General features: G+C 36.0%; 1 protein-coding gene across 4 annotated transcripts in view; it reads right to left on the reverse strand.

Moving 5' to 3' along the window:
• Positions 1 to 12113, reverse strand: part of LOC128224041 (dynamin-1-like) — a 50941-nt gene extending 38828 nt beyond the window's left edge. For all 4 annotated transcript variants that reach the window (XM_052933665.1, XM_052933663.1, XM_052933662.1 and 1 more), the window contains exons 1-5: positions 11899 to 12113; positions 6266 to 6339; positions 5092 to 5241; positions 4096 to 4299; positions 3229 to 3327 (exon numbers count right to left, since the gene is read on the reverse strand). In XM_052933665.1, the coding sequence (XP_052789625.1) occupies positions 3229 to 3327; positions 4096 to 4299; positions 5092 to 5241; positions 6266 to 6339; positions 11899 to 12062 (691 nt within the window). In that variant the 5' untranslated portion in view covers positions 12063 to 12113. The remainder of the gene's footprint in view (positions 1 to 3228; positions 3328 to 4095; positions 4300 to 5091; positions 5242 to 6265; positions 6340 to 11898) is intronic.
• Positions 12114 to 14091: the final 1978 nt, after the last annotated feature.

Here is a 14091-nt window from a genome sequence, read left to right on the forward strand (position 1 = left end):
AAAAAGGCGTATCTATAAGTCTGCGGATAGGAGAGTAAAAAGGCGTATCTATAAGTCTGCGGATAGGAGAGTAAAAAGGCATATCTATGAGTCTGCAGATAGGAGAGTAAAAAGGCGTATCTATAAGTCTGCGGATAGGAGAGTAAAAAGGCGTATCTAGGAGTTCACGGATAGAAGAGTAAAAAGGCGTATCTATGAGTCTGCGGATAGGAGAGTAAAAAGGCGTATCTATAAGTCTGCGGATAGGAGAGTAAAAAGGCGTATCTATGAGTCCGCGGATATGAGAGTAAAATGGCGTATCTAGGAGTTCACGGATAGGAGAGTAAAAAGGCGTATCTATGAGTCTGCGGATAGGAGAGTAAAAAGGCGTATCTATAAGTCTGCGGATAGGAGAGTAAAAAGGCGTATCTATGAGTCTGCGGATAGGAGAGTAAAAAGGCGTATCTATGAGTCCACCGATATGAGAGTAAAAAGGCGTATCTATGAGTCCACCGATATGAGAGTAAAAAGGCGTATCTATGAGTCTGCGGATAGGAGAGTAAAAAGGCGTATCTATGAGTCCACCGATAGGAGAGTAAAAAGGCATATCTATGAGTCTGCGGATAGGAGAGTAAAAAGGCATATTTATGAGTCCAAGGATATAAGAGTAAAAAGGCGTATCTAGGAGTCCACCGATAGGAGAGTAAAAAGGCATATCTATGAGTCTGCGGATAGGAGAGTAAAAAGGCGTATTTATGAGTCCAAGGATATAAGAGTAAAAAGGCGTATCCAGGAGTCCACGGATATAAGAGTAAAAAGGCGTATTTAGGAGTCCACGGATATAAGAGTAACAAGAGCACCGCGAAACGGAGCATTATACGCCTGAAGAAGATTCGGCTTGAGGTCTTTAATAAACATTTAGGTTATGCTAGTATACTGCTTACTAAGTTTAAAAGTAGCAGGACTTGGAAAGTGCTCACAACACATCCTTTTAATGTAGCAATAATTTGTATAAAGTTATCTAAAAATTGCTTTATTGGTTACAAAGTTGTTGCTAGGACACGTTTTCTAAAAATTCCTTTATTAGTAGTAACACAAAGTTGTGGCCTGAACACGGAATTGCTAACCGAATTGCTAACGCCCCCCAGTGAAATTAGCCTTTGAGGTACGGACCTGGAAAGCATGCTTGACAAATCCTTTTAATGTAGAGATGTAGTAGTAACCCAGTTATGGCCTGGACATGGAATTGCTAACGTCCCCCCCCCCATGGTAATTCTAGTGTTTGAGGTATGGACCTGGAAATTGCGTGCGACACATCCTTTTAATGTAATGATGCTTTGTATAAAGTTATTTGAAAATGACTTTATTAGTGACCAAGTTGTGGCCCGGACACGGATTTGCTAACGCACCCCCATAATGATTCTAGTCTTTGAGGTATGGACCTGGAAATTGCGCGCTACACATCCTTTTAATGTAGTGATGATTTGTATAAAGTTATTTGAAAATCGCTTTATTAGTTACCAAGTTATGGCCCGGACACGGAATTGCTAATGCCCCCCTGTGAAATTAGCCTTTGAGGTACGGACCTGGAAAGCATGCTTGACAAATCCTTTTAATGTAGAGATGATTTGTATAAAGTTATTTGAAAATTGCTTTAGTAGTAACCCAGTTATGGCCTGGACATGGAATTGCTAACGTCCCCCCCCCCCATGGTGATTTCTAGTGTTTGAGGTATGGACCTGGAAATTGCGCGCGACACATCCTTTTAATGTAGTGATGATTTGTATAAAGTTATTTGAAAATCGCTTTATTAGTTACCAATTTATGGCCCAGACACGGAATTGCTAAAGGACGGACAGACGGACAGACAGACGGACAGACGATGGAGGCCATAACATAATACGACCCTTCGGGCGTATAAAAAGGCGTATTTAGGAGTCCACGGATATAAGAGTAAAAAGGCGTATCTAGGAGTCCACGGATATAAGAGTAAAAAGGCGTATCTAGGAGTCCACCGATATAAGAGTAAAAAGGCGTATTTATGAGTCCACGGATATAAGAGTAAAAAGGCGTATTTATGAGTCCACGGATATAAGAGTAAAAAGGCGTATCTAGGAGTCCACGGATATAAGAGTAAAAAGGCGTATTTATGAGTCCACGGATATAAGAGTAAAAAGGCGTATTTATGAGTCCACAGATATAAGAGTAAAAAGGCGTATCTAGGAGTCCACGGATATAAGAGTAAAAAGGCGTATTTATGAGTCCACAGATATAAGAGTAAAAAGGCGTATCTAGGAGTCCACGGATATAAGAGTAAAAAGGCGTATTTAGGAGTCCACGGATATAAGAGTAAAAAGGCGTATTTATGAGTCCACAGATATAAGATTAAAAAGGCGTATCTAGGAGTCCACGGATATAAGAGTAAAAAGGCGTATTTAGGAGTCCACGGATATAAGAGTAAAAAGGCGTATCTAGGAGTCCACGGATATGAGAGTAAAAAGGCGTATCTAGGAGTCCACAGAAAAGGTGTATATATGAGGCTATGGATAGAGTAGCCAAAAGCTGTATCTAAGAAGAAAAGGGTTAAAGATTTATAGTAAGTGTACTGAGTAGAGTTGTACAATAAAAGGTCTTAGTTTAGTTGTTATTAATTTTCTTTTAGCACAATTAAGACAAAATTAATGGCTCGAGTCATTCTCGAGAAAATCTTTCCTCGAAAAAGTAGACAGAAAGATATTCTTTATTTTCTGCAAAATGTTGAGACATGATAAACAGGATCTCCCATGGCTTTGTCTCTTGCCAAAAATTGTGATTTAATAATTGACAAATAACACCTCTAAAATGTTCTGTCTACCTTGTTTTCACTACTGTGAAGAGGTCTCCTGCATCAAATCTATTGCCTAACGTTTACAAGTTAGATAGAGTTATAATGCCACAATATATTGATCAAATATTAAGATATCAATATAAAGTCTTTGAGGTTGACCATTTCATGCACTCACTTCTCCCCAAGGGGACTCGGGTTCGATTCCCAGTCTGGGCGCATGTGAGTTTGGTTTGTGGTCACCAAGCCGGAGAAGTGGGTTTTCTCCAGTTTCCCCCACAACACAAGACCACACTCTCGAGCAAATTCATACCAACAAGAGTGACTTAGTTTAAGTTAATATAACTTCCTTCACAATCGTTGTAAAACAAATAAAGTTTAAACTAAATAATAAGATAAAAAAATGACTCGTAATATATTCTTACCTCTGCGGAGGGGCAGTAGCCTATTTTCTAAGATGTCTCGTGCGTCTGTTCCATCGTCCATCAAGTCAAGTTTGGTGATAACACCGATTGTACGCAGACCTGGCATACATTAAACAAAGCTTTGATTATCATTCGTAAGTAAAGCATACTTTATACTCAACTGAATATGAATTAAAATTGACTTAAAAAGGTTATCAACATATAATGTATTAAAAAATTCAAGTGGAACAAAAATATTAAGTTTACATCCTTTTCTAATCATTTCAGGTAGTGTTGGTAATCGGACAGAAAAATGACTGTCGATTATCGGTTTCTGTAACCAATCAATGATCGATTATTTATCGATTTAATCAGTATTTAATTATCTTCAGGCTTAGCATTTAACAGGCTAACATTTAACAAAGTTAGTAAGACATGAGATCATTGACTTTTAAGCTGCACTCTCACAGATTGACAGTTTTAAACAGATTTAATTTTTTTTTAGTTTTTGGCTCAGAATTAGCTGATTTTGGTATAAATGCTTTTAATTCAGTCATATATAAGATAACTCACAATAGAACACATCTCAATTGTTTGGGAAACTGCCGAAAAATCCATTATTTCTTGAAGCTTTGGTAATGCTTTTAGCCATAAAACATCAATTCTCAAACAAAATATGAAAACTGCATTCTGACCTTAAGCCAGCAGTCTTGTATCACTGGTTTCCAGATAATATAAAAAAATTACAAAAGTTGTCAAAAAGGTCAATCTGTGAGAATGCAGATGTAAGATTTCAGCACACTGTATTTACAACACGTTTTTTTTAAAATACTTAACTATTAAAAAAAGCATACTAAAAACTACGACAACATTCAAAGCAGTACATACCCCCAGGGTCAACCTCCTTGGCAATCTTCAACGCATCAGAGTTGGCAAGATCTGTGTTCGCAGGGCTGACGGCCAGGATCAGACAACTGTCCTTCACAATAAACTCCATTAACATGCCCCTGATCTGCTGTTCTATATCAATAGGCTGGTCCCCCACAGGGACCTTGGTCATCCCGGGCAAGTCAATAAGGGTCAGGTTCAACACTGAAATCATAGAGAAAGACGGTGGAGTAAGATGGTGGGGTAAGACAGTGGAGTTAGATGGTGGAGAAAGATGGTGGAGTAGGGTGGTGGGGTCAGATGGTGGAGTAAGATGGTAGGGTAAGATGGTGGAGTAAGATGGTAGGGTAAGATGGTGGAGTAAGGTGGTGGAGTAAGATGGTGGGTAAGATGGTAGGGTAAGACGGTGAATTAAGATGGTGGGATAAGATGGTGGGGTAAGATGGTGGAGAAGGTGGTGGAGTAAGATGGTGGAGTAAGATGGTGTGGTAAGATGATGGGAGTAAGATGGTGGAGTAAGGTGGTGGAGAAAGATGGTGAAGTAAGGTAGTGGAGAAAGATGGTGAAGTAAGAGGGTGGTGTAAGGTGGTGGAGAAAGATGGTGGAGTAAGATGGTGGAGTTAATGGTGGGGTAAGATGGTGGGGTCAGACGGTGGAGTAAGATGGTGGCGTAAGATGGTGGGGTAAGATGGTGGAGTATAATGGTGGAGTTAGATAGTAATGTAAGATGGTGGTGTAAGATGTTGGAGTAAGGTGGTGGGGTAAAATGGTGGAGTAAGGTGGTGGAGGAGTTAGGTGAGGCGATGGAGTAAGATAGTGGTCGCTGGTTACCCAACAGACCATATTTTTTCAGGGCGTAACCATCAACAAACCAATAAGTTCCTCTGAGGCCTTAGTTTTCTTCATGGATGAATTTAAAATCGCTTTATTATCCAAAAGAAATTTGGAAACTGCATCTTGCTGTATATGTAACAGAATTATTAAAATCAAACATACCATTTGGTGAGTACACGCGCAGGTTGATAGGAATGTTGGAGATGCCTTTGTTTCCGCCTGTAACACGGTCAGTCTCCGCCTCGATTTCTTTACGGACCTGTTCAAAGTCCACATACTTCTTCCCCTTCTGATGGAGAAACTCCGCATGCTCTGAAAAGATGGAACAGAAAATGATTTGATTTATAGGATAACTCTCTCTCTTGTTTAACACAGCATTTACAACATGTAGGGTGTTAGCCAGGTTTTTTTAACAGGACAGGGTGCTGCAGAAAAGGGACTGGGTGCTAAGTGGGAAAAGGGCACCTTGTGTCAGTCTGCATGGAATAAATTTCACAGAAAATATAATGAATTGTATTTAATTAAAGTGATATTACCGGTATGTTTTATTTGCCAAATATGTCAATTTTGTATGTATTTATAATCATACGATTAGTTTAATCAAAACATAAGAACTATTTTATCAACTTAAGCATTTTATTAAAAAAAAAAGGCAGGAGGGTGCCCATGCTGGTCTCCATCAGGGCAGAAGGGTGCTACCAAAAAACAGAGGGTGCACTGTACCCTTTCATAACACTTGAGCTAAAACCCTACAACATGTTATACATGTTCTAGTTAAATGTTTAATAAACAAGTGTCAAACATTACTTTTTTATAACAACACATGACAATATTCTTTTAATCAATGGAACAAGAGACTTTATTCTGACATTTATTAGTTTATTTATATCTGCAGATGACACATTCAGGGAAGAAAACAACAGTGGATTTTCCTTTTGCTGTAACTTGTCTGCTTGTCAAGGGAGATCAGTATTCACTGTGTTGGAATTTTGTGTACTGCAAATGTGTACTATATCATCAAAATCAGCAATCGCAATCAGTTCCACAAAAGTGTTTTATGCTTACCTGTTATGGGTTGTTAAGCGTCTATGAGACATGATATTCGTTGTGTTTTCATCAGCATTAATTTTGTCCTCTGGTATTTTTTTAAATATGGGACTCACAAAATTGAACAAATAGATATTTTTATGATGACTCTTTCGGCAAATCTGACTCGCATTTAGCGAGAATGCGAGCTTAAATTCGAGCCCTTGGGTGCTACCAAAAAAACAGGGTGCAGAACCCTTTCATAACTTACTTTAGCTAAAACCCTACTACATGTAAGAAATAATCTTACCAGTGTTGGCATTGATAAGCTGCAAGACCAGCGGTCGTCTGGTCACAATGCCGCTACCTCTTGGCAGAAAGTCTCTGAAAATAGAAATTATATTGTGATCGTTTTTTTCAACAATTTTGAGAATTGGCACCGGGATCCCGAGGACACCAAATTTTATAGAGGGACACCAGAAGCTTTAAGTCAGGTGTCTGGAAGGGACACCATGAATTTAAGACAGAAAATAAGACAGGAACCAATAAAACATGTTAATTTCAAGCAGACGTTTCCAGAACTGTAAGACGAAAAGCTAAACCAAAAAATTGAAGAGCTTTTGTACACCATTCTATATGTGAAATTCTTGGTAAAACAGACAAAGACTGCATTAACACATTATAAATGAAACCAGACCAAACTGACAATTTTTTTGAGGGTCACTTGATTCTGTAAGGGACACTTGATTTCAAGTCTTTAACTGGTGTCCCTTCTGGATCCAATTGGGAAATAAAGTTGGTGTCAACCACTTGAAATGGACCCTTCTTTGCAAGGGGAAACAGACTGTTTAGAAAGGATATAATATTTTTAATTGCATCAAGAAAGGCCACTTAACAAACCTTGCCCACTTGTACAAGCAGGTAATTTACCATTTCAAAAGATGAGATTGACCCAAGCATTTGTGTTATGAATAATCAATCCTCATCGTAAAAATGATATCTTAAACAAATCACATATTTCCTGGTAGGCAATTGATTATTGATATAATTTACTGGCTAAAATAGGCTCTTAGCCTGTGAATGAAACAGATGTTTTATTAAGATGTTTAAAATGCAACACATAAAACAGAATAGTGATTTCTTTTGGAATTATTTTCACCGCCTTCTTTCAAATTGAGATTTTTTTTCAAACTTGGGAAGAATAAAAAAAATCAAGCTAAAATAACTAATATAAAAGTAAATATACATGTTTTTACTTTTTAATGCAATCTTTATGCTCTAAAAAAGCTAGTATTATCAATACTTCAGTTTAATTTTTAATAAATTCATTGCTTTTTTATTCATTCACAGGACCTGTTTTTATTTAATTGGGAAAATATCATGGACCTCTGGGAAAAATGAACACAATTCTGCAAGGGGAAACAGCCTGTATGAGGCAGTAAATTGCACCCCCCCCCCCCCCATATAATCACAGGTTACAGAAGTATTTATTTTTACCATGGTGACTGTGAAGTGATTTAGATAAGGATCGTTTTACTTTACATCCTTCATTTTACTCAGGGCTTCCATTAAGAATTCGACACTGAAAGTATAAACTTCCTGTTAATCAATTTTGGAAGTTTCACACTGAAATGTGGAAGTTTAAGTCTCCCGTATACAATATCTTTTTCACAAGTATATTAGATATCAAATAATTTGCAACTTTAACTTGCCAAATTCACAGACTTATATTATAATAATTAATTCATTTTACTAAAAAAACAGTTAAACTGATTGAAACCATAAAAGTAATATTGACGAAAGGTTTTGATATTTTGAACTTCCAAGCTTTCAACTTATGAAGTTTTCTTCAAAAAAATGGAAGTTTTTGTACTTCCAATGAACCAATTTTGGAAGTTTTAACCCATTTGTAGGGAGTAATATACTTCCAAACTTCCTTTAACAGAAGCCCTGTTGTAAAGGGATTTAGTTTATGATCGTTATACTTTATATCCTTTATTTCACTATTATACAGGGATTTAGATTATGATCGTTATACTTTATATCCTTTATTTCACTATTATACAGGGATTTAGATTATGATCGTTATACTTTATATCCTTTATTTCACTATTATACAGGGATTTAGATTATGATCGTTATACTTTATATCCTTTATTTCACTATTATACAGGGATTTAGATTATGATCGTTATACTTTATATCCTTTATTTCACTATTATACAGGGATTTAGGTTATGATCGTTATACTTTATATCCTTTATTTCACTATTATACAGGGATTTAGATTATGATCGTTATACTTTATATTCTTTATTTCACTATTATACAGGGATTTAGATTATGATCGTTATACTTTATATTCTTTATTTCACTATTATACAGGGATTTAGATTATGATCGTTATACTTTATATCCTTTATTTCACTATTATACAGGGATTTAGGTTATGATCGTTATACTTTATATCCTTTATTTCACTATTATACATTTACAGTATTGTTTAACCATTTATTGTCCTTTGAAATGGTATTTGCAATATTTTTTCAATCTCTATGACCGGTAGTGATGTTCCGATGATCGATTATAATCGAAAATCGATTGGTTGGGCCTGAAATCGGCGACAATCGATAGTATTTAGTTATAATCGATTATCAAAAAAATATAATATAAGTAAGTGTTCAGATGTTATCTTTATCAAAATGGCTGATGAAAGCCACAATGAGCAAGAAAATGAACTTTTTTTATACAACAACACTTAATAACTTCAATCATAGACATAAGGTATATGCATATAATGATTAAGAGTTTAATACTGTAAATGAATAAAACTACAACTCAGGTACTATCTAGTATTTTAAAAACCGATGGTACTATCGATAATCGGTAACTTGAGTGGAACCGATCATTGATAGTAAAATTGCAACCGATTCCCAACACTAATGACCGGTATATATGCCTTATCATACTACTTTTAACCCTAAAAGGGCACCCAGGCATATCTGTCATGTCATCTTTAACAAGCTTACCATGGCAACATGAAACTGTACCAAAATTCAACTGAATGTCATAAATAGTTTTTAAGTAATATTCACAAATAAACCTTTTTTAATTGATTTTCTTAAAAAAAAAATCAGCCATACTTTTTGGCATTGGAAATTAAAACCAAATATCACCGTATTAGGCAACACCTGAAAATACTGTAATCTTGTTTTACCGTTTTAGAAAACTGTCAAATGTCAAATGAAAATTGATTAATTAAAATAATTCGTAAAATCATTTTCTAAAACCAGAATTTGATTACATCAATTCTCAGAAATGTCAATCAAATAAACATTTGATGAGAACGTTTAAACAAACACTCAATAATGAAGATCATTATACTACAAAACTAAGCACTCTATTTGACAAAAAATGGATACTTAGCACACAGTGCCAGAAATATGCAAGGAAAGAAAACAGATAATTTCCTATTGATCCCAAAGCCTTAACAATGAGCCATACGAATAGGCCAACTAGGAAACCTGGATTGGAAAAAAGCTCCAACTTCCAGCATATATATTGATTCCAAAGGACTAAGAGTAAATCCAATACTGCCCCATTGAAATTCAAGAGATCACTTTAGCTTAAGTGTCCATGGATTTGTTTGTTATTGTTTATATCTTCCTCTTCTTAAGATAATGTGGGATTTATATCTCAAGCACTGTGCGACAATATTTGTAAGCAATAAAATTTACAGCATTGCAAAATAAAATATTGCCCCAAAAAAACATGTTTGCTTTTTCAGTTGCTTATCCAAATTGATTTAAATCATCAAAATTTTGAGATATGATTTTAAAAAAAATTCCAGTGGGTATATCAGGAATGTGATTGACCTGGCAGCTGGAGGGCTAAAACATTTTCGGCCTTGGGTTTATGGGGCGCTCTTGGGGTCAAAAGCCCACTGCTGTAGAAGAAAAAATGGCTTTTTGAGGGCTCTCCTGACTTTAAATTTGAAGCAAACTTGAATATTAACTTTAACAACTAAAAGCAGCAAAATAAATTTTTTTCAGGTTTTTTTTTGGGGGGGGGGGGTCTCTAGAGCCATTAGATCCGCGGAATTCCGCGAATCCGCGGACAAATCACAACCCTGTATATGTAAGACGTAACAAACAAGAACGCTGTGGAGTAGATTCCAAAGCTTGTCTACTTTTGCATTTGAACAAGGGACATAACTTAACAATTATTACACCCAGAGTTATGGGCCTTTCTGTACATATGGGCAATGTCTTTTGCAACATTTATACTCAATTTAAATTAAATAACTTAGTAAGACTCCCACAACTTTTTAAATGTGTAAAACTCACTCGGTGACATAACAAACAAAATGATGCCGTTTATTAAACGTCATTGTAAATAAATACTGCCTGTAGGCACGTGTACAGTAGATATCTACATGTTTCATCGATTCATTGTACAAGATGTACGGATGAACGAAAGCCCGGTAGTCTAGTCTGCATGTATTAATAGTCAGTATACAAACTAAACTTTCTGTTTACCTATAATATATATCCTAAATCTTTGCAGAAATTAATCCATTTTTTTTAATTTTCCCCGATTGTTCATTCATATTTACGAGGCCTCACGTTTGAGCAAGAGCAGCGCAGCGCAGAGCAAACATGTACACCTGTCTGTTTTAGAGTTGTTAATGAGTTAGCATACATGTTTTTAAGGACTAGCAAGATTCAGGGAAACTCCTATTTTATGAAATTATAAGTGTTTGGACTTACACTGACATCCTTAAAAGTATATTGGCCTCCCTCAAATCAGCTGATATTTACAAACAACATTTCTGGCCTTCAAACTTCACAGTACACAAGTGTTTAACAGTCCAAGCAAGATATTTTCATGATTAATAAGTCACCTTTAATCATAAACATTGTTTTAAACTTTTATAAGCACAATCGGCCGTCTAGTATTAAAATACAGCCTACTTTCCCAGCCAATGGAATTGCAGATAGGCAACAATCATCAAGTACTAAACATTTTCATACTGTCACTCATCCGTACACTGCGTCAGATTTTGAATTTACAATGTGTCAGCAAATGAGGTTGAATTAGAAGTCATTTAGATGACGTGAAGTAATATCTTAATAATTAAAACAAGATCTTACTCCATGTCTTTTGAACTATTACTGAGAACAAGGTTGTCGGGACCTTACCGTCTCCATGGCCTAGTGGTCAAGGCATACGCCTACGGAGCGGGAAGTCTTGAGTTTGATCCCTGGCTGAGTCAGACTCATACCGAAAGCCGTTTAAAGTTGGTACGAGTAGCTCCTTTGCTGGGCGGTAGGCATTTAAAGGGCAGTACTTGGGAAAAGTGGTGGAACTCAGTACTGGTTTAACCCGTGTTTTGATGCAATCAAGGAGTCTCTTCGCAAAAGAGCTACCTTGTACCCCACCCCTGTCGCCCGCGTGCTGTCCCTTCAGCTAAAACAATGGACCCCGATGGAAATAAGTGCTTGCACTTTCAAGGGTTATACTTGACCTTAAATTCTAAAGGAATACATACATACAAACCTGGCTTGTGACGGACACCCATTAATGGATCATATCTATCTAAGGATATGTCAATGGCATAATCAAACGTCAATTGTAATAAATCAAACAAAGACTTCTTTTTAATTTAAAATGAACAGATGCTTTATAGATAATAAATATAAATTTTAACTCTCAACTTTTTCCAAACATTCAAAGTAAGTCTGGCTTCAATCAATAATTTACCCCACCCACTTTTAAATACATAAAAAACGCCCCTTTAGAGATGGCCCTTATGCAAGAAATAATCAATATAGTGAATCAAACTTGAGCTTAACTACTGATTGGTTATAACATTTATACAATGTAACAGAGATTTCTTTGTAAATCGAACGTTATGCGTAAACAAATAACCAAGATACATACTTTCCAACGAAATTTTCCAACACCGAACTTTTCCCTGCGCTTTGAGATCCGACGACAGCTATTTGAGGAAGATCTAATGAAATAGGAACTCCTAAAGAGGCGAAGGCATCTTGCAGCTTATTCACAATTGGAATAAGCTGCTCCATGCCCACGTTTCCAGACATTTTTATTGTTTACTTTCAAACACAAACTCGCAATTTTTTCATGGCCGAATACTTCCGTGAATTTGATTATGTCGCTTGCATCAATAAATTGTCAAAATAACAAGTCAGATTTTACAGAAAAATAAATTAAAGGTTTTTAATGCTATTTGTTGAACAATCACTTTGTTATATACGACTTTGTGACAGTGTTATTACTTATTTATTTGTCTTCGACAATTTCTAATTTTGGTGTTGACAGTTCTGCCAATGATATAAGCGTCTGAAGTCATGATCATATGCAAATTTAGTCATATTTTAAAACAATAAAAATAAATAACATTTCCAATTTTCACATTTTATTTTATATCATTGTAGCCACTTAAATTATCGATGAATAATATGAATAACATTTTCATCTTATAATTCTACTGTAAGGAAGGAAAAGAATCTAAACTCTGCAAAATATGAAGCTGAAGCAGTTACTTCCCTTAGCTCGGGCGCGGGCACATTTACCAGATATGGCCTTTTTATTCTTCGGGTGGTTCACTAAAACACACGTTCTTTTCTATTTGGAAGGATAGGGGTGATGGGGGGAGGACGCACAAACGCCATTCAAAGGAATAGGATGTTACATGTACATAAAAATGGAAACTAATCGTTACAAGAGGGATTTTGTTGTCAGAGAAACAAAAACAATACAAAAGGTTAAACACTGAGTTTCAATCCGTTCAAAATGCTTATTCAATTCTGCAAGTAAATATTTTTTTTATTTGAATAATGCCAGGTTTCGTCGAACCTTTCTGAATTATTTTTTTTTATTCGCCAGATATAGCATTTAAACGGTAAAAAATAAGGTAAAATATAGGAAATATCTGTGTGATAAATTATTTTATCATCGACTGAAGGAAAGAAAACAATAGTCGCATAGTTCTTTGAAACAAACATATGTTTACTGAAACATATATACACGTTTGGCCTCCGGGTATGGGTATTTATAATGCGATAACAGTGATATTAAACACACTTGTGTGTAAACCAGGTCAAAATATCCTTCTAAAACACAAAAATACTTTCACAAACCGCCATTTTGTTCCGCATCCAACATTTCCCTCACTTAAACTTCCGCAAAAAATAAATTACTTTGGACCCCCTGTAAAAACAATACAGTATTTGTATGTAATAAAATGGCTGGCAGTTTTACAATACGCAAAATATACGGTGTCCGAAAACCTTAACAATTTGGCTTTCGAAGTATTGTGGACACTAAAGGTTCGGCTCTTTTATAGAAGGACGGTGAATTCACAAATTTCGCGAAAACACGTGTTATCATTGGATGAAGGGAACTTTCATAAAACATTACTTCGGTTTTATATGATAAAAAGTTGGATTTCTCGAAAACCGTTAATTTGATTAAACACTTTTTTGCAGAAGGTTTTTGCGCCCAATTAAGCTTGTTAAGGTAGGTTTCTGATTACTTGTTTCATTGGGTTACCTGACCAGTTAAGGTTTATTGGGCAAGGGATGTGTAATCAGTATTGAAGTCTCTTATTATGTATATTGTCCTTTCCGATAACTCATTCATCTACCGCTGAATACACTTCAACTGGGAGATTTAGTCCCCGGAAGGAGAACAGTTCAAATTTGCTTCAATCTTGGCTTGTTTGGGTGAAGCAAAAGTTTCTGGTATAAATATTTGTATTTAAACAATATACAAAAAACATTGGCTTCACCCGAACAATTTGAATTCTAATTTTTCTCCATCCGGGGACGTACCCTCCCGGTTGAAGAGTATTCAGGGGTATATAACTGATGTATCGGGAAGGACAATACTACTATCATTAGTTTCACTGTCTTTGGCAAATGCCTTCACCTACAAGCTTCGGTTGGTACTCTACTAAACCTTGTTGCGAATCCGAGGTCTAGTGGAAACACACTTTACTATCAATCCAAGGGTCGCAGGTTCAACTCCCCGGCACAACACTAAAAACATACTAATTACCTTCCGAGAGGGACGTTAATGGAGGTCATGTGTCACAGTGCTATACATTGG

This window comes from Mya arenaria, chromosome 17, assembly GCF_026914265.1.
Source record: "Mya arenaria isolate MELC-2E11 chromosome 17, ASM2691426v1".
Lineage (NCBI taxonomy): Eukaryota > Metazoa > Mollusca > Bivalvia > Myida > Myidae > Mya > Mya arenaria.